The sequence below is a fragment of the Spea bombifrons genome, chromosome 5 (assembly GCF_027358695.1).
Source record: "Spea bombifrons isolate aSpeBom1 chromosome 5, aSpeBom1.2.pri, whole genome shotgun sequence".
Classification (NCBI taxonomy): domain Eukaryota; kingdom Metazoa; phylum Chordata; class Amphibia; order Anura; family Pelobatidae; genus Spea; species Spea bombifrons.
Genome location: NC_071091.1, coordinates 14,242,440 through 14,263,315, shown reverse-complemented (window position 1 = coordinate 14,263,315; position 20,876 = coordinate 14,242,440). Strand labels below are relative to the sequence as shown.

The 20,876-nt window shown below is 39.4% G+C and overlaps 2 protein-coding genes across 4 annotated transcripts in view; both read right to left on the bottom strand.

Annotated features, from left to right (window-relative positions):
- The window catches only part of RSU1 (Ras suppressor protein 1), a 51,567-nt gene extending 48,861 nt beyond the window's left edge, over positions 1-2,706 (bottom strand). The window contains exons 1-3 of one of the 3 annotated variants that reach the window (XM_053466620.1): positions 2,631-2,706; positions 2,206-2,322; positions 848-898 (exon numbers count right to left, since the gene is read on the bottom strand). In XM_053466620.1, coding sequence (XP_053322595.1) covers positions 848-898; positions 2,206-2,314 — 160 coding nt within the window. In that variant the 5' untranslated portion in view covers positions 2,315-2,322; positions 2,631-2,706. The other 2 variants (XM_053466621.1, XM_053466622.1) reach the window with 2 other exon arrangements.
- A 2,144-nt stretch (positions 2,707-4,850) lies between these two features.
- CUBN (cubilin) overlaps positions 4,851-20,876 on the bottom strand; it is an 83,495-nt gene continuing 67,469 nt past the window's right edge. Inside the window, exons 53-67 of the mRNA XM_053467029.1 lie at positions 20,487-20,712; positions 19,948-20,138; positions 19,584-19,740; positions 18,489-18,638; positions 17,257-17,433; positions 15,471-15,600; positions 14,580-14,797; positions 12,419-12,624; positions 11,297-11,459; positions 10,590-10,789; positions 9,902-10,049; positions 8,965-9,143; positions 7,991-8,156; positions 5,891-6,126; positions 4,851-5,147 (exon numbers count right to left, since the gene is read on the bottom strand). Of these exons, the coding sequence (XP_053323004.1) occupies positions 5,040-5,147; positions 5,891-6,126; positions 7,991-8,156; positions 8,965-9,143; positions 9,902-10,049; positions 10,590-10,789; positions 11,297-11,459; positions 12,419-12,624; positions 14,580-14,797; positions 15,471-15,600; positions 17,257-17,433; positions 18,489-18,638; positions 19,584-19,740; positions 19,948-20,138; positions 20,487-20,712 (2,655 nt within the window). The 3' untranslated portion in view covers positions 4,851-5,039. The remainder of the gene's footprint in view (positions 5,148-5,890; positions 6,127-7,990; positions 8,157-8,964; positions 9,144-9,901; positions 10,050-10,589; positions 10,790-11,296; positions 11,460-12,418; positions 12,625-14,579; positions 14,798-15,470; positions 15,601-17,256; positions 17,434-18,488; positions 18,639-19,583; positions 19,741-19,947; positions 20,139-20,486; positions 20,713-20,876) is intronic.

Genomic DNA, 20,876 nt, shown 5'->3' with positions numbered 1-20,876 from the left:
GGACTGATAAAAATACAAACTTATTACCAGCACATTCTGTTCCACAGTAACGCCGATTTCTCCGCATGCCCGCCTGGGCGTATCAGTATTATCAGCGTGTCCTGTGGTTTAGATTTTATTTATATTATACTTGCGCATGTACACCTCAGTAAAATTATGTGAACATTTTTATTCTCTATACTCTCTTATGCCTCCTTTCATCTCTTTACTTTCTTCTCCCCTCCATCTCCTAGCTCTCTATTTCTCTAGTCTACTTCCACTCCCTCTTTTTATTCTTCCCTTCCCTCTCTTTTCATGTTCTTGCTCTCTCAGTTGTTATTCCTTCCTTTACTTTTGTCTCTCATCTCACCCTCTCTTTTTCTTTTCATTCCTTCTTTCTCTCCCTCTTAGGTCATAGATGAGAGATGCTGGAGGGAGTAGGTAAGAACATAGGGGGCAAGAAGGGGTACTCTGATTGGACCTTACTTTAACCTCAGCATGATTGACATTTAATACAGTGCCAATGCTATTATAAATATTATTTCCCAGATAGTGGCACAAACCACGTTCTGAATAAGCTTCAGGATTCCATGGGATTTTACTTACTTAATTTATACATCAATATATACATATTCACAAACTAAGTGAATTGGCGCTGAAAGCACAAGATCAGAACCTCTTTGTGAAATGATAGAATAATCACGAGAAACAATAATTCATAAAAAAGCAATATATATAACAAATCAGCATCTCCATTCCACACAGCTCTACGCGATGCAGAGGAATATCAATACTGTGCTGCTGAAGAGGATTGTGAGTAACATTTAATTACAGTTCATAAAGATCTCTCTATGTACATTAGTCTTACCTGTAAGCTTGTTGTGACTGAGGATCAGCTGTGTTATATTAGACAAGGTAACTGTGAAAGAAAAACATTGTTCATTTAAAAGCAGTCACAGTATATAGCGATCACGAATTCATCTTAAAAAGAGGTGCTTCCTCAAACGTATGGATTTAAAATAAAGCCAAAAAGAGATTATTGTTATTTATTACTTCATATAGCGTCATCATATTCCACAGCGCTGTACAATGGGGTAAACGGGACATAACAAGTAGCGCCTCTCACATAACCACTCATAGAAACAGAAAGTAAGGAGGACCCCGTGCATAGGAGCTTACACTTTATGTAGCATTGTTTGATCAGCTTTACATTCTGGCGCACTGCTGCATACACACTGACCAGGTCATTAAGTCATTTTAGCCAGAAATAATTCATATTTACAAGTATGTATTTCAATCTCACATGAACCTTTTTGCATTTTTTGTATGCTGGGGTAAATCTGTTTTGCCCATCACCCCTCTGCATTTATAGTCCCAGAGGCGTTCTCTTGAGCTCAGCGCATTCACATGATCCCGACCGAGGGTTAATCCCCTCAAAGTCCTACATTTTATTTATCTTAGGATCAGTGTAAATATATATTACAATTCAAAAGTTTGGGGTCACTTACCTGTTTTGATGGAAACTGCGCTGACATAGCTACCATAGTCATTTACATCATCACCAACGTCTGTACTGATCCATTCCATGTGTTTTTAATTGATAAAATGTGCTTTTCTTTAAGAAACAAGGTCATTCCTAAGTGGCCCCAAACATTTGAGTGGTAGCGTATATAAGACATTTCTCTTCCTTTGAGTCTCTGTTTGGGGGCCACAGCTCTGTTATTTGCCATAACCAACAACCACCACTCCGGGCTTATACTCAGAGCCCAAAACCAGGGCTTTAGGCTTCCTGGCACATAAAAGTAACACGTATAGATATTTCATTTTTAATACAAACTTCCATTCCCAGAAGTTACAGCAGTACCCACTTTACAATGCTTTGCAGTTATATCCCCTTTATTATTATTATTACTTTACATCGCTTCGCAGTCATATCCTCTATTATTGTGGGTGCTTGTCCCGCTCTTAAGGCAGTTTTTCGTCAGCAGCCCTGTCAGCATTTTATCAGTAGTACTGTGATTATATATATATATATATATATATATATACATATATATATATATATATATATAGTGAACATGCTGTACAGAAAGGTATGGCTTCACCTTAACGTGTTTTTTTTTTTTTTTGCTTTACAGCGGTGGTCTGCTCCCCAACCCACCATATTACATTATTATAGTTATTATATTACATATTATTATGCAGATAGATAAAGATATTACTTACATAAGCCTGGAACATCCAGCATGTTAGAAATGCCTCGTTCACACATGTCCACATCACTGAGGTTTTTGTCCCTGCTCTCCTCCACTATCTTCTTCAATGATTTGGACATCTTGATCTCTGTATAAATATAATGGAGATGAGAGACATATTTCACACAGAAGTCAAACTTTTAACACCATATTTATTAAGCCCCCATTTGTTATTGACACGGCATTAACTCGTTCAGTTCCAGAGAGCGCGCATACCCCATAGCCACCAAAGATTAAAACTACCATATTTAACCCATTATGTGGCACCTGTGGGAGGGGCTGCTAAACCGTTAAAAGCATAAAGTTTGTTACCGGATAATACCCAGCAGGGATGCGTCCGTTCCCGTTCCCTCACACACCCTACAGGAAGTAGCCGGGGGCTGTAAAATTACTCACATTCCTAATAAGGCAAATTCCACTCCAGCCTCTGGAGCACTCAGTCAGCCTCTCCGCTGTTCGGAATGTCCAAGAACTGGCCAATCAGAACGCGGAGAGCAGCCTCCTGCCTTTCCAAGTGTCCAATGAGAAGTTAGCGGCTCGGCAGCTTCCAATCAGATTTCACCTAGAAGGAGGTGGCTACATTTTATCCAATGTGCGGACGGGGAAGCGCTTCTGGTTATCGTTGCTGACTTGCTGTCCGCTGCGTTGTTTTGCTTCCGCTGGGCGTGCGGTTACGTGCCGGGTTTTTATCTGTAACGGCGGACGCGGTTTGGTGAATATTCCTGTGGGCGGTCATACATGTGGCGGCGCTTTTTATTTTGTGTTAGCGGAGGATCCTCGTTTTAACGTTTGTCGCGAGCAGAAATCTAATTAAAGGGGTCTATTCGCTTAACGGCGAGTTGTGCTTTTATCTCGCCCCTCGTCACTTTACATTATGAAGGGCCAGCGCTGGCGAGTTCTTCCAGCAAGAAGCGCTGAGCTGGCCCTGTATGGTGTATAATCCAATAGGTGAGGAGAGTGAAGAAATCTCACTGATTTAAATATTTACAGGGCCAGCCAAACGCTTCCTGCTGCAGAAGCTCACAGGGAATTGGCCTTTACAATGTATAGGCAAGTGATTAAGCTATCCATAACACAGGGCCACCCAATCACTTCCTGCAGCAGAAGCTCACTGGGGATTGGCTTTTACAATGTATAGGCAAGTGATTTCACTATCCATTATACAGGACCAGCCAAGCGCTTCCTGCAGCAGAAGCTCACTGGGGATTGGTCTTTATAATGTATAGGCAAGCCATTAAACTATTCATAATACAAAGCCACCCAAGCGCTTCCTGCAGCAGAAGCTCACTGGGGATTGGACTTTATAGTGTGTAGGCTGGGTGTCTGAGAGTTGATGGATTGGATCAATCATCACGTGTTATTTCGCACACGCGTGTACCCACTGCTCGTTTCCCCTGCCTCTCCATTTAGGGGTTTGAATTTATTTGCTGTACTTTTGGAACTTCAATCTATTGCTTTTTGTCTGTTTTTTTTCTCTCGACAGTTTTACACATTTTGTGTTTAAAACAGCTTGTTTCAGCCCAATTTGCCCAAGCCCTTGTTTAACCCATCTATACGCAAAGAGAGTCGGCAGGCCAGCTGCAGCTTTATGTCATTAACTTCCAGTTATCGCACCAGAGAGTTTCTGCTCCACCATCAGTTCGATGGATAAATCATATGAAAATAAGCTAGATTGCTTAAAAGTCGCCATACTGTTTGAACTATGCATTTAGCAGGGCCCAGTAGTAGAAACTGCCCTGCATACTCTGCCAGCTCCCATTTTACTGAAAAACTCCCGTTTGTGGTCTGTTTACAAAAGATGGGTTTAACATTTTAACTCCTATCGATATGCATTACGAAGGGTAAAACCTAGTGAGCTTCTTGTGCTCTGTGTAGTGCATAAGTAATATGGAAGAAAATGTCAAGCTTTGAATGATTTAGCTATACATTATCCAGGGCCACTACAGCCCATGTTGCAGAAGGAGCTCGAGGGACTCGCTGTAATGAATGCTCAGGGATATCAGGGAGTTGGAATGTTAAACTCTCCTGCAAAGTCCCTCTTTAATCATCACGGCCCTCCCTTTGTGCCCCGTCGCCCGATAAACCCTCCTTTATCCATTAAGCGTAAGACAGGGGTGAGACCTGCTGAGGATAGTAATCCCCGCTTCATGGTTTGGGTGCTGGATACGCGTTATACTTTAGGACTGACCGAGTAATGAATACGTTGGAATACAGAACGTTAGGTCGGGGGCAACCTAGCCGCGTTTTCTGCTGTTACTGCAGTTCTGGGGATTTATTGGTTAATAGATCCTTGTTATGTGACGTATAACACACTTTGAACATTCCCTATACAGTATACAGGGCCGTCTGACCTCTCACAGCTACAGAAACGTCCTGTTTCCCAGATATTACATTTTCCGGTAACTAAGTAAGAAATATATATATAATGCCTGCACCAGGGGAGCAGCCGTCCAAACCTTCCGTCGGTATCTGAACGATTATACCCCTGTAATGTTTCTTCTCTCTGGCGGATTACTGTTCTGCACTGACAGCGGCCCCCGTCCGTCCCATGAAGGGCTTTGGTGGGTGATTCGCTGCAGTATGGTCTAAGGTTGGGAATTAATAAAGAATAAAATATCGTCTTTAATCACGTTTTATTTACAGAGAATTTACACAGCTGCGTGTATGATGTCACGCGTGGTGGGTCTGAGACGTAAAGGTTATTTAGCGGCAGTTTATCGAGTGCGGATGCTGTTCCGATAAAACACGTTTCTGGCGTAGAATCAAGAGCTTTTCGTTCGACTCTCGCAAAGCGAAGCTTCTCTTTTAGGTGCTCCATGTCAGTCTGAAGCCGGAGGGGAGAATCACCGACTCTGCATGGAACTTAATGAATATTTCGTGTGAGGTGGAGTTAATTGGAGCGATATTCTGTCCCTTAAAAACAAACAACAAAAAAAAAGATCGGTAAAAATACATAGAAACTTTTATTTTACAACTTCTGTGTCAGTCTATCTAATCTTTATTTCTTTTGCATAAAATGTTTTAAAGTGAAAGTTCTAAATTAGAGGCTAGAGGTAACTGTTTTTCTGAAGTCTAGTCACAGACTACAAAAAGCCTTCTTCCATTCATTCATTAATTTATTTTTTCCACTAACACCTTCTTTCGTATTGTTTGGAAAGTGGATGAACGCTGCGTGTTGCTATAGTCCAAGCCCGTTACTGTGATGTTTGCGGTTATATTATTCACAGAACCCGAGTTAATTCCTATAATTAAAGACCTATAGGCACCGCCGAATTAAGCTCTTTTCATTCCATCCTTTTCTAAATTCAGGTTCCTTGTGGAGCAACAAAGTAAAAAATGCCCCTTTGAAAAGAAGTATCTTTTTATCTGGCATACATTTTAATACAGTTATTGTGCGTGCATATCAATACTGCAATATAAAATACCTCTTTATCAGACTAACATTCCGTTGGAAGGAGATGATTGGTTCGTCACAAGGAACAAAGTGCATTTAAAAGTTATTGCTTGCAAAAAAATTAGATAATGTTAAGCTCCGCCTCTTGTGAGATGTAATTTTAATGTATATACTTTTAGTTGGCCACTAGATGGCGCTCACCCCTCAGGAACAGGCATGGATTGCGCTTTGGATATTTGAATCATTTCGCTAGAAAACTTACCATTCCACAGAATTGTCCACTCAGCGGGAAGCTGGAATCTGGTCCATTGTAAACTTTTAGGTAATTATTTTCACAGCTTCCAGAGTCATCGATACTAAAAGCAGCAAACTGTAATTTAATCGTCTTCCCCCGAGGAGCAACAATATTCCATTCACAGTCTGTGTTGTTGCTATAGCTGCCAGGATAATCAGGACTTGTAAAGGAGCCGTGATCCCCAAACAGAGGTCCTCCACACCCTGGAAAATGTTATGCAAACAATATCATAACTACGTTCTAGGTTAACGTTATGATTCAAGTGGAATAAATGTAAAAAAAAAAAAAAAAGTGTGTACTATAGAATCCCCATACACCATTAAGTTTTGCTATGCATTTAGGTGACAATCCTATACCCACCTTAAACTTTACCTAATTAAACATATATATGTATATATTTGTGTGTGGGGGGTTTCCAGTAGAAGTAAAATTATTTATAGTTACCTGGTTTAGTGTAAACAATACATCATGTCACAATATATTGGTAAAAATACAATAACAAAAAAATCCCTATTTCTTCACTATAAATTCCAAACCGAATAGCAAAAGTAACTGAATCATTTTCTGAAAAGGCCGTACCCCCTTGGTAAATTTATCCGGTATGGTTGTACATATACATAGATGGTACAGCAGTCTGTAAAAGTTGCACTACACAACATAGCTCAGGGCAGGCACATATAGGAAGGGGTTAAATTTCATAATTACACTAAAGGCACAAGATCTAGAAAATAAATATGACTGCGAGTATGCAAACCTTCTTGCATCTCTGCTTTAAAGGACTGTAACTCCCATTACTCCAGTACTTTGGCTGAAAGTGATGGGAGTGGAAGTCAGTAAAATCTCATCAGCACACATTGAGGATGCAGGAGTCCCCAACTCCTCTATGGTAACAATAGATCTGACAATAGGTCAGATGGCAGCGTACTGGCACTTAAATTCTATAATTGGACTGTAATTTTAAGGTTATTTTTGTAGAAAGAAGCTGCTGATTGGTCTGTCATCGATCATTGGCATTCTCTAATGTATGGAGGAAACCAGAGTGTTTAACAATAAATGTGCTGCTTTTCTCTTTAATGAGGGTCGCATGTATGCTGATAAACACGCAAGACTTCTGTCTGCATGAGCTAAGATGATTGTAAGTCAGCGGAGGATTTGCAGTGGACTTTCTGGGCCTGTTAGGGCACATACACTCAGTATAGCAGATGGCCTCTTGTGTGCAGGAATGTGGCTTGGCCAATGCTCCAGCTTCTTGTGGTCCTAGGTAGCTTGACCTACTCTAGTCGGTGAGCAAAAGCATTTTGTTTCCACTTCCCATGTCATTTTATATTGGCCCTGCACGTATTTACACAATGTTATAATATCCCCTCTAAGATGCTGTTTTTCTAACGTATAGAGATGCAACTTTTTTAGTTTCTCCTCATAACTAAGATCTTCCAATCCCCTTATTCATTTTGTAGCCCTTTTTCTAGTTCCTGGTGCCTAGAATTGCACTGCATACTCAAGATGAGGTCATACCATTGACTCGTATACATACCAATAGCGTATTGGCCTTTGCAGCTGCTGACTGGCATTGTGCACTGTTGTTTTTTATCATTATATTTTACAAAGTACAAAGATTCGAAAAAACATGTCCATTCATGATCAGTACTGTTGTATTTTCAACATTTTCATGAAAGCTGCAGTGGAATCATCAGCATGGCTTTGATGTCGCCCCTTTTACAGATTAAATCATACAATCTTTCAAAGATTGCTGCACCGCTATACAGATAGAGCAGTCCAGAGTGCTTTGTTACATCATTGTAACTTAACATTCATATTAATACACAAGAAGAAAATCAGTACACCCCAAATCCCACAGAACTACCAACGGTCATAAATGTGCCTTGGATGGTCCCAGCAGCTACTATCCCAGTGCTCAGTGCTCTGCTTATCATGACTGCGAGCGGCTGCACATGTTAAACGCACACGCTATATATGTATATGTAGATCAGCGTTTTCACAATGGGCGTTTAACCGTTCCAGTAATTGGTTTGACAATTTTGAACTTGTAGCTTAACCAGTACTTACCAGTTGGGGATGACGTCCAAGTGATTTCATAGCCATGGCGATTAATTACTATATCACTTTTAAAAAACAGGTGTAGAACATTATTTTTCGGAAAGATGGGGTTAGGCAGATTAGTCCCACAATACTTGCCAATCACTGGGGCATTAGAGTCACTGCCATTTCTAACCTAGGAGAAGGAGAGAAAGTGTTTTTATTTTTATTGATATGTGCTGTAAGTACCAACATACATTCACATACCATACTAAAGATTCTGGAGGTGCAATGATAGTGGATCAAAGTTGACATCATAAATCAGCAATCATAAACAATTAGCTTCTGAAAAAATATCACCTCTGCAGTGAATGGCGGCAAACTTTTTATTTGTATTACTACGATTAGGTTTTAGATTTAGATTTAAAATAAAAAAATTAAATTTACGCTAAGGTAGCTTGAAATGATATGGGTTGGGTTGGCACGTCCGTTTGATCTGACACATGGTAGCAACCAAGCACCCCAAGGAGGCGTTGTATTGCAGGAGAGAATGGCACTAACCACAACCTGTATACACAATATGTAAGAACCAGGTGTAGAATCCCAGAAAACGTGTGGTCTAACAGAACATTACAAACAAGGGTTCATCTTTTTTTGGATCTTAAGGGACGTATACTGTTCAGAAGCTTAGTTTTGGGGCAGATGTTTAATAAAACAAAGTTGCTGGTGTTTTCATGTGGTTGGATGGGTGCTGTACAAAAAACATTGAGGGTCTCATCTGTGCAGCAAGGTCTCCATTGGACCTTACTGATAAAGGATTAAAAAGTAACCTGTTGTTATAGAATAAATCTTATTTGACCCTTTAGCGAGACACATAAAACCTGTTTTACAGACCGACACTAGAGAGTCATGTTTTCCTTATCCATCTATTCTTCAACTCTACATTAGAGTTATGACTGAGCCAAAGGAAAGTAACTGTGAACTGTAAGGATTATGGAGCTTACCTCTAGGTAGTCGGAGCAGGAAGAATAGCCCTCCAAATTAAATGCATCAAAGAAAAGAGAAATGCTGTGGCCTGGGGGAGCTCGAAGAATAATGGTACATTCTGTGTTGTGCGGATAACTCGCAGGCCAGCCTGGACTTTTCAAATAACCGTGTGTTTGGTTATATTCACGGCTGCAGTCTGATGAGGAAATAAGTTTAAACTTGTTAAAAATCTCAAGGTTAAAGGAGAAACCTAATTAGAAAACCAACATATAAGATTATTATGACCATAAATCACATACTATTGATTCACGATGTTCTAAGAATTACTGTGCGCCAATAATCCATTTATAATAATCACCTTTATTATATTTCACATCTTTTAAATAGGAACCGTTGCCGTCACAGCTTTTAGCATAATTAAATTCACCAATTAAAACTAAGCACAGCTTTTTGTTTGGCAGGCAGTGTATGTGAATTGGGCAGCTTTAGCTTCAAACTCCACCTCGTGAAGGCTATGATCGGTGGCATTGCATGGCACAGCCAATATCATGTCATATGTCATTAGTTTAACATCCAGAAGTCATGTCTCCCCCTCTTCACCGCACAAATACAAAGGCTGCCTGAATCAACAACAGTCGGTAACTTAACAATACGACAGAGATAAGTTAACGGGGAGGGATAATCGTGCAGATCCTGAGACTTCTTTCCCCCTTGGTAGACAAATAGCATGAGTTTTATACTGCTTAGTTTAAACACATACATGGGTTTATTTAGTGTATAGAATGGTAAAATGTAGGGTTCGGGAAAAGGCAGATTTTCTTAAAGGTAAGGTTAAGGTGAACTTACAGTGTCTTCCTAATTAATACATAATAAAGTCACAACATAATGAAGATGTAGCAGAAGTCTAGGCTTTAAGATAGAGGATCCAAGGTTATAATTATTAGTACATCTTACTTGCAATCTGGTAGGTAAAACTAAGCGCATTGCCAGGTGCGTATTCTTGTGACTTGAAAATGACAACAGCTGTCCGGCTATATGTGTAAAATGGTGCGATTTTCAACGTTTCAGCTCCACAAAACTTATGGACTTGTCCATGATTTCCCTGCAGTAAAGAGGGATAGAAGCTTAAATAACACAGAAGGTACAATTTATTAAAATGTCAAGGACATCAGCAAAACTGTGCATGACTATATCCATGATGACTTGCAATAAACGCTTCCATAACATCATTTATGGTCCAAATTCAGTATGTTTCTATACTGCAGTCAAATTTAGTATTTTTAAAGCAAACTGACAAGAGGTATTCTTTTTAACACTGCTTGCTAACCAAGCATGAAGGGACTGTCACCAAAAAAAAAGATATGCACATTGCGCTAGAAATTTCAAACAATTCTACACATCAAGAAAAAATGGTTATAAACAGAAAGTGGAGGTGGGTTAGGTGGGGACGCAGAATGTCCTTTGTCCGAAAGGTTCCCACAACATCTAGATGATTAGCAAAATGTTTATTTAGATCATTCTTCTTTTAATGCTCTATTGTGAAATGTACGTTTTGCTTTGGTGAGTTTAGTTGAAATCACATAGAGGATGGCTTGAAAACTGAGTACTGTTACTGTTCACACAGCCCAATCCCTTGTCTTACCACTGGCGAGTCTTTCAGTTCTAAATAATTTTCCGAACAGTCTAGATTGGGCTGAAGATGAAATGTCTGTACGTCCACCTTCACATTTTCTTTCTCTGGTGCATCAATTGTCCAAATACAAGTCGTGAACGGAGGATAGGAATTTGGTGAAGTTGTAGTTGTCAAAGCGGATGAAGCATTATAGATTCCGCCACATATTACTATAAAGATACATAATGTGATTAGAACTTTAATCTATTTGAATAAAGTAGGGTGCCCAGACTGCCCTTAACAAGGGACACATATTGCTGCTCTCCAGGATGCCTTCTTATATGTGTTAGCGTTAAGTTGCTGGTTGGCCACCCTGCCATTTAGCCACAGAGGGAACAGTAACCCTGGAAACATTGTTTGATAGTCCAGACTAGGGTACCCTGGTGACCTTACCTCATTTTGTTTTAGGAATTGACCAATTACCTTATCATAAACACAGACAAGACTGTAGAATCTGGACCCTCCAGTGACGCCTCCCTCATAATTTACACACACTCAAGCTAACACCCACACTATCACACACACTTGTCTAGAGTCTCTGTCTATCTGTCACTTTATTACCATGGCCCCACTGTATTCAAAGTTGGGCCAGTCCTGTTTGAAGAATTTAGACAGGCCCAGTGGTACACTGTCACACCCCTATCTATAACTTCTTCTTTGTTCAACAACATACTTACTGTCAGTAGTTGCATATGTTGCATTGAAACCTGCACTTTCTGCGGTTGAATCGGTAAAAAACCAAAGGGTCAGGAGATTGCTCGAAGAAAGGAAAGAGGCAGGAATATTGGATCCACAGAAAGTACCTTGTAACGTGCTATTAAGGCTACCACCATCAAAAATCTAAAAGAAAAAATTAAAGAATTTAATTTCAACCTGATGGGAACAGACCATCTTTAAGGATATTTACTTATGAGGGACCCTGGACGACATTGTTTTCTTTTGAGCAGGCTCTGCTTCCTGAAGTTAAAGTGTTAATTGCACGGTTTGCGTTTTTAGTATAGTGCAAGCATACCTCCCTAACACACGCTTAGACATACTCATTCTCTCGCTAACACACACACACACACACATACTCATTCTCTCGCTAACACACGCTTACACATACTCATTCTCATGCTAACACACACTTACACATATTCATTATTTCGCAAACACACTTACACATACTCATTCTCATGCTAACACAAGCTTACACATACTCATTCTCTCGCTAACACACGCTTACACATTCTCATTCTCATGTTAACACACACTTACACATATTCATTCTTTCGCAAACACGCTTACACATACTCACTCTCATGCCAACACACGCTTAAACATACTCATTCTCTTGCTAACACACACTTACACATTCTTATTCTCATGTTAACACACACTTACTCATGTTAACATACACTCCCTGGGCACTCCAGGATAACCAGAGTTATTGCAATATAGTAACATGTAATTTATCTAACACATTGTACTTTTCAATTGCAGCACCTCTGCTGCCAGGCTATTTAATGCACACACGGCCCTCTCAATTCAAAAAGGATTTCCCTGTGTGATCCCTATACCTGGACTTTAAGGAATGCCTGAAATCAAATATTTTAATTACAAGGTCCAAATAAAGACATTTCTCGGTTAAGACACTGATGAGTTGAAAATTTAAACATTTTCACTGTCTTTCTTTCTATATACGGATATATATTCCTGAGACAAATCCCTACAATTTCTCGCCACCACATTGTAATGCACTCTCATTATCTGTGGAGTATTGCACAGGCTATTATTTGAAAATAGTTTTGCGTTCTTACTTTTACAAAGTCATAAACACATCTTCCTGAACTCTGCCCTTCCAGTTCAAATGCCGTAAATGTCAGGTTGATCTGTTTGTTTACTGGAGCCACAATGTTCCAAACACAGTCTAAATTTTTTTCATATTTCCCATCAAAATTTGAGTCAGGCGATCCGACAATACCAGTTGCATCAGAAAGGTAACCACCGCATCCTTGTAGAGGTCCTAGAATAAAAATGGAAAATACACAATGTACTTTCCCATCATCTGATAATCTATCCGATCTAAGAAAATATATTAATTTATGGGACACCATATATTTTTTTTTGTTATTAACAGAGGAAAAAAAAATAAGGAAGTTTAAAAAACAAAACAAAACAGTTCTAATTTTAAACATAATTTTTTCAGGTATGTTACCCAGCTCTGTTATCCTAGCTCAATCTACTAGACAAACACCCTGACTCCTCATCGTACTGCCTGTGGCCAGTTCTTAATCTCCCAGACAGATACTCTGACTAATGAAAGTCTGTGGAGGAACTGACTTCATTAGCATCGCCATAAAGGATCAGCTCAGTGTGGTGTTTGAGTAGGGAAAGTCACCCCAAAATATTACACAATTGACAACAATGGCCACCTCCAGCCTGTGGATAAAGGAAGTTTATTGGGACAAAATGAATTAAAACCAGGTTTTCGCAGTGCCGACCTACATTACCATATTTTATGCTGAAGGAGAAAAATTATTTTTCAATAGACTCGCTCTTTAATTTACAATGAGCCATTTTCTGACCTGGTCAGGGGAGCGGCAACTCACGAAAGGACTAACACCAGAGAACTTCTGGTGTAAGAAGGGCTGAGCGGGCCTTGTCAAGATAACTTGAAAGTTATCTCACTGATTTAACAATGCATTATGCAGGGCCAGCTCAGCCCTTCCTCCATGTGGTTGGCCGTTCATAATGCATAGCTTTATGTCCAACTCCTCTACATGAATAAAACCACTAGATTCTTGACAAATGTGATTCAAACCCCTTGAGGGTTATTGAAGGGCTTGTATTATGAGGTTTGGAGTATGTGAATTATTGTTGTGTTGAACTGTAACTCTGCTTATTGAAAGCGATGATTTTGGTATCATTGTGTACTTTGCCATCGTTAGCAATATTCTCATTTAATCTTTAAGTCCTGTGACTTCGGGTGGAGCAGTACTTGCGTAAGGATACTGACACACACTTAATGCATGATACGATATTTCACTGATGTGAAAGGCATGACATTTAGTCATTACATGTGCATCAATCGCTATGAGTAACAAGCGAGATCACAGGGTTCCGTAGAGTTAAGGAGGAAGTTTAAATCTGGTCGTGCATTTTCAGTACATATTCTATGAAGTTTTCAGAATTCAATAAAAGGGGATACTAAACATGTGGAAATGCAGAAAGTTTTATCCTGTTTTGAGATAGTAGACTGTGGTATCTATACTCCAATCATTTTATACTGCTCAGGAGTAACACGTAGTCCGTGTCATTTGGATCCTCAGTGAGGAAGGAACTGATTGAAAGAACTGGCTGAGAAATATATACAGTACAGGAACATTTGCCCCCGGACTAATTCCCGTAATAGTGTAACATTGGCTTTACCCATCTGCGTTATGACTGCTACACTCGCATAGTGCTAACGTGCAACTCCATATTCTAAAAACAAATAAAAAAACCTAATAAATAGTTTTCTTTCCTCTCTCCATATAAACACATTGTAGTGATGTTGCTTATGAGGGAAGCACTTCTTTGAATGGTCATAACCCATTACATGAAGAAGATGATGTCACTTGAAACCAGATCTAAGGCTGGCACAATGTTAATGACATTTTACATATACTACTGTGAAGTGGAATAAGTTTAATAAATTTATATGTAGCTCACTGGTTATCGGACTATGTAAATTTTATCATGGGAGTGATACTGTTAAGTCTTATGCAGCCCCTGTTTAAGGGAATAGTAAGTGAAGCGCTCGCTCATTTTCTTAGAAAATTCTTAGTAAATGTAAATAATGTTTCAGGAAATCCAGCAGAATGATGAAAATGAGCGTTATGTCCTAATGAAAAAAGGGTATTACTTCCAGAGGCTCTGTCCCCACCGCATCAATTCAGCAATATCCAGTCTCATGTAAGAAAATGCTAATCGACTTACCCAACGTCTCTCTGAAAGACGCTCTCCATCCACCTTCTGTTACCTGACTATCAGTAACAAACACGACCAACATATTATTGCTGGTGCTTCTTAAAACCGGTGGCAGGACTTTCCCGCAGAATTTGCCAAGTCGATTACTGTAAATACTTGAACCGTCGTAAACAGCAACATAATCATACAAACAGGACGTTGCAGCCTCCAGTTCAAACTGGTTGAATCTGTGAAAATGGTTAATGACATTTTTTACATTTTGTGGGGAAAACTATTTTTAAATATTTATGTTTGTTATTTAAGATTTTATTAAGAACTATAATTCACTAAGACTGAGTTGTGAGCTGACTTAACTCTTTGATTGCCAGGGGTTGGGGCATGCTAATATGTGCAGTTTTTGCCATAGTCTGATTTAGGTGATAACCATAAACATATAGCTCACACCAAGGAAACCTATATATTATTTTATTCAGGAAAAGCTACTCATAGTTACCTAGTTCAAGGCAAACGAAGTATCCAATCACATGACATAGTGGTAAAATATTAAAAACAAATAAAATTTATTTAATTCCCCCTACATTCCAAAATAAACAGTCAATTTTCTAAAAAGCCCCCATACCCCTTAGTAAATTTATCACATTCATGTAGAGTGTGCACAGAGCCAAAAGTAGGTGATAGTACACAATATAAGGGTTTAAAATATAAAATCATGCTAAAGACACAAAATATAGGTAGAAAATATAAATGTCCACAAATATAGCACTATTTTTGCACCCCTGGAGCAGCTGCTTTTGCGTGGAGTGACTCCCATCACCCTCTTCATACACGTAGAAAAGGCTATAGTTTTATTTTTAAATTATAGTGATGTGGTAATAGCTTTTGCAGGAAGCGTATACACACCTCAGTTCGATAATTCGGTTTTCTTGGACGGTAATGCTGTATGTGCAGTTCATATTGTTGTGGTAGTTAGTAAAAGAATGTGTTGGACTCCTTAAGACGCCTGAAGAACGATTAAAAGTTCCTCCACAAGCTTTGGGGGGAAAAACAAAAACATAATGTTTATTTTATCATGAGCATTTTATTTCCTCTGTATTTAACCCCATAAGGGCCGAGGCTTTTTTACAGTACAGGACAACAGCAATGTTTGAGTTTTTGTTGTAATGCCCCTCTTTGTCAGTTAGAGAACCCACAAAAATGACATATATTTTTTTCAGTATAAGTAGGGATTTGCTTTGAAATCATATTCATAAATGTAAGACATTATTTTGTATGATGAACATTTAAAAAATTTTTTTTCTTCAGTTTAACACATACATAAATTGTACACAGCTAGAGCCAATACGAATAAACTACCCCAAATATATTCATTAAATGACCCTTAACTGGAGCCCACCCCTTATGCCCAGGATTTTGATCAATCTTGGCTGTTACAGGGCATCACTTTTTTTAAAACATGGTGGGACTCACAGATATTTTATCTGCTATCAAAGTCCATGTTTCTATGTTTCAAGCAGATAACAGTAACTGTTTTAATGGTCACATGTTATCTGTCATTTGATTAGAACAGCACATGATACTAAGTCACGACCAAAACTACCATTGTCATAGAGTTCCACAGATTTGGGGGCTTCTGTTACATGTTTTTTATCGTTGTAAATATCTACCTGGATTGTGCCCAGCAAGAATCATGTGAACATGTCTCTGCACCAAGAAATCTTGTCCAGAAGTGGTCATAAACAGTATGATCCATTAATCTGTCAGATACCACGGAGCTGGGTGATATACTGATATATAGGTGCATTTGTTTCTTAGTTCTCACATATTTCAACAGAAAACCACTTGAATTTCCCCGTACCACAGAACTGTGCTAAGTTTCTGTTAAGCAGGGCTGTTCCTTGTATGGTCAACTTTTGTGAGGTCCCTCATTGGCATCAATATCACATACCGTATTTGCCCGAATATAGGCCGCACGTTTTCCCCCCACTTTAAGTCTTTAAGGTGTGGATGTGGCCTATAATCGGGGTTTTGCGCAATCTGTATCTCCCAACACCCGGGACATGCAGTTCCGGGCGGGTGGTTTTTTTCTTTTTCATTTGGAGCATCATGGTTTTTCACAACGATTTCCCAAAGACCGTGTGGAAGGCTAATTTACAGCAACACACTTAGGGGCGGACTAGCTCAAGGTGCAATTGCTCTGGGGGCTGTCCAGATCGGATCAGCCCTTTGTAAACAATTTTGGGTTGGCACTGGGAGGCAGGAACGCAGCGGGGTCACGTAGCGCGATGCTATGTGACCCAGCGTTAAAAGCAAGGCTGCTTTTTGAGAGCAGTGAAAAAGACAACTGCGTGTGAGGTGAAGGAGTAGGGGGGTGAGTGAGAGGGTAAGGGAGTGAGAGTGTATGTATGCAGGTATCTTAGAGTGAGAGTGTATGTGTGTGAGCATGGATGTGTATGTGTGTGAGCATGGATGTGTATCTGTAAGTGTTTGTAAGCATGATGGTGTTTGTGTACCTTGGGGGGGGGGGGCAGCTGCAATGGGGCCACTTGGTTTTACCTGCCCTGGACATACTGCTTATGAATGAAGGACAGGTGGGAGCATGGGGCCCTGTTTTGCCCTAGGTTTAGATTTGGTCCTAGTTATAGCTCATTGTCTGTATTGATGACTTTACATTACTAAAGTTACTCACGGATCATGCTGTATCTCGCCATAAATCCATGCATGGTTACATCAGGGCTGGTGTAGAAGTTAAGTAACATTGATCCTCTGGTGCTGACAGGCGCTGGGATTGAGGTTCCACAGAGATTTGCCACTGTAGATGTACCACTCAGAACTTTTACTCTGTCTTTACTACAGGAAGGACTGGCTGCAAAAAATGATTAGATTATTAGATAAATCCTTATATATTTATTTGTCACATTTCACTGTACCTTTATTTAATCCTGTATGAATGTTTAGCACAAAGCTGGGTTCACACAATAAATAAAACATATAATTGACAGGGAGGTGTATATTTACTCAAAATAATTACACAATGTATAAAAAAGGAAAAAAAACAGAAAAAAGCATGAACTGAAAAGTACACACTGTTTTAGATGTTTTTAATCTGTTTTGGGATGATTCATACTCTGTTTTAATGTTCGTATTGTGGTTAAGTGTTGGCACTGTAAATAGTTAATCCTTAAAAAAGGGCAAGTATTATTTAATATGAGTGAGCACATCACAATAATTTACCATTGTATTTGCATGATATAACATTACCATAACTAACATGATACTTGCATACATCTCTATTTGAACTTGGTTATTAGACGCAGCAGTTAAGGTACAGAACCTAAACATTAGAAATTCTGCTAACCATTCCTGCTTTACAATGATAAATGATACACCCCGTGTAGATTGTAAACTAGTTTGAGCAGGGTCCTCCTTTGCTTTTGTTTCTGTAAGTCCAAATTGTTATTTGTTATGTTCTGTTCTCATACCTGGAAACGTTCTGGCTCCGGCTACCCGTACCGCTGATGTCAGTGGGAGACCCTGCTGAAGTCACGGGCAGTCCCCAGTTTGGGGTCCCGCTGGCGCTGCGGGTGGTCCAGCTGATGTTTCAGGACACACAATTGTTGGGGGAGGTAGGCGGTAAGTGGGGCGTGCAACAACACCCTTACCGTGACCCCGAGTTTCCCTGTAGTGACCCAAGGAAGCGGCCAGCGAAACCTGGAGTGTTCCCAGGTATGCCCATTGTACAGCACTTCGGAATAATATGGCGATATCACAATAATTAAATATATAATAATACCCCCAGGGGTTTCAGTTTTACAGCAGTCGTAAACTTCCAAGTGCCATAGAATTGACCTTGTAGTGATTGTACACGTGGAATGTTATTTTTTTTCATACATCTATAAAAAACAGCAAACTGTTACTTACATTCAAGCTCGAAATTCTGAAAGCTCAGAACAATAAACATATTGGAGGAGGTGAGGATTCTATAGTCGCAGTTCAAGTTGTTGTCATATTTATTTGGGTAGTTTGGAGAAACTATGCGTCCACTCGACTGTGTGAAATTAGCACCACATTCTAAAAAAAATAAATAATAAAACGATTAGTTTCTAGTGAAAATGAAAGTGATAATTAAGTATCTGCATTAACACAAACTAAAGCGGATTGTAAATTTTAGGACACACAAATAAACAGTATTTGGATATGAGCTAAGGAGATAATCCTGTAATTCCCAAAGAATTCCTCCTACTACATATCCATAGTTGTAAGAATGGTAATAGGGAGAAAAATATGTATCATTGTTATTAAGGAAGCCAGGCGTGGGAGGTGGTTTTTCACTTACTAGATTAAAGTAAATGAAGTCCAGGTGATATGACATCTCCACGCTCATTGGGACTTATACGACCCAGTAGGTATTGGGGAAACCAAACTTAGCACTCTCTGATCTATCATCTTTTCAGTCTTTTAACCCCAAAGCCCAGGAAACTAGACAGAGGGTAGATGGCTTTGCCAGGTCACTTGGATTTTTATACCCTGTGTCCGAAAACTCGAGGTTGGGAAGTAACGTTTAAGTATTTTTTGCTACAATGGGGTGGCAAGGAATATTTTTTTTATTCATAGCTATGGCAGCTTGGCACATGTATGTACACCTAGTTTGGGGTGCTACGAATATACGGTTGTACAGCATGAATAGCCTCACATTGATTTTTGCAGATCGTTCTGCACCATGATGGAAACATCCACACACGGCTAGGTGAAGAGTTATTTTCCTATTCTAATTGCCGGCAAAATTAACAGACTCAGTAAGTAACTGTAATGTAATTGATCTTTATCCAGGGATCACAGAAGACATACCATTATATGGCAAAAAAATCCAGAAATATGCAGTATTTTTGTTTATGTAGTACTATTTTACAACCTATGCTTGGAATTACATACATAAATCTCAAGGCATTCTTTAGAATTAAATATCGGAAAGTGATATGTCAGAAAATCTAACATATGATGTTTTTAGAAACTTACTGCTGATAAACGAGGCGGAGAAACCCCTTCCTGGAGAGTCTTGTGATTGGAAAGTGACTTTAATCACACTTCTTGGAGAAATGACAAGAGCAGGAGCTAAATTCCCACAACCCACTGCCAATAGGGCGTCCTGGGTTTCATCGGTACCACTCCATACCTAAACAGTTCCAAGACATAGCAAAAATCTTAATTTTAAGCACTACTTTCACCTTAAAAAAAGTATTTTTTATGTTTCGTCATTTGGTACAATTATAGTCTACAATGAAGTTAAGAAAGCAGACTGTGAATGGTGAATACTCAACATGACAAAACAATGGAATGCTGGACGAAATAAAAGATCTGGTGCTTACGCTATTCCACTTACCTTCACGTAGCTCCTCTCACATTGTCCACTGTTGTCTGGGATATTAAAGTTGTTGTTGTTGAAGGTCATTTCAAGGTGACTGCTCTCATGTGCCTGTATTGTCCATGTACACCTGCTGTTGGGAGGGAAGTTTTGAGGCCAACCCGGAGTTTTGATGCTACCACTCGCAGCATGAATGTGTCCTCCACAACCTTAGAAGAAAATATATGAGTCGGGTTATTAATTTACCTAATTCCCCATAAGCCTCCATCAGCCATATGCACGACGGACAGAAATAAATGAAAGCTGTAGACAAGTAACAAAGCATTATTTGCAACAATATATCTAGTGCTGTGCGATGGCTCGAACATCTGGTGCCCCGGAGTTATAACTTCCATCAGCAATTAGGGCTGACAAGGAGCTAGCTGAGGATAAAGGTTTTCTCTATCCAAGGCATGATGATAAAAGTCACATCTAGTAACATAACATCTAGTTAAATAGTAGGCTTTCTTTGTTTCATTCTTTTACTTAACATTCAACAAAACATGAGGCTTTATTACCTAAGGAATCTGTGGTCCAGTTGGCGTAAAATCCTCCACCTTGCAAAGACTTGTCTGAATTGAAGATCACCATCATTTTATTGGATCCTGATTGAATGGTTCCAGGAGACGTTGTGCCACAATATTGCCCTATCAGTGGCGACCCTGGCGAGGCACCGTTGACTATAGTGACAGAATCCCAACGGCAGACCGGGTGATGTTCCACGTCAAAGTATCCAAAGGACAGCTAACGATAAAACAGGTCATTGTGGTTTTTGACAATTGTGACTAATGTTTACACCAAGAGAACATTACTTTAAGTGCAGGGAACTCTTCAAAAACATCTGGGTTTTCCTTATTTTCAATGAAGGTCTCAGTTAATAAAGAAGTTTTGTCCTCCTTTAACAATGG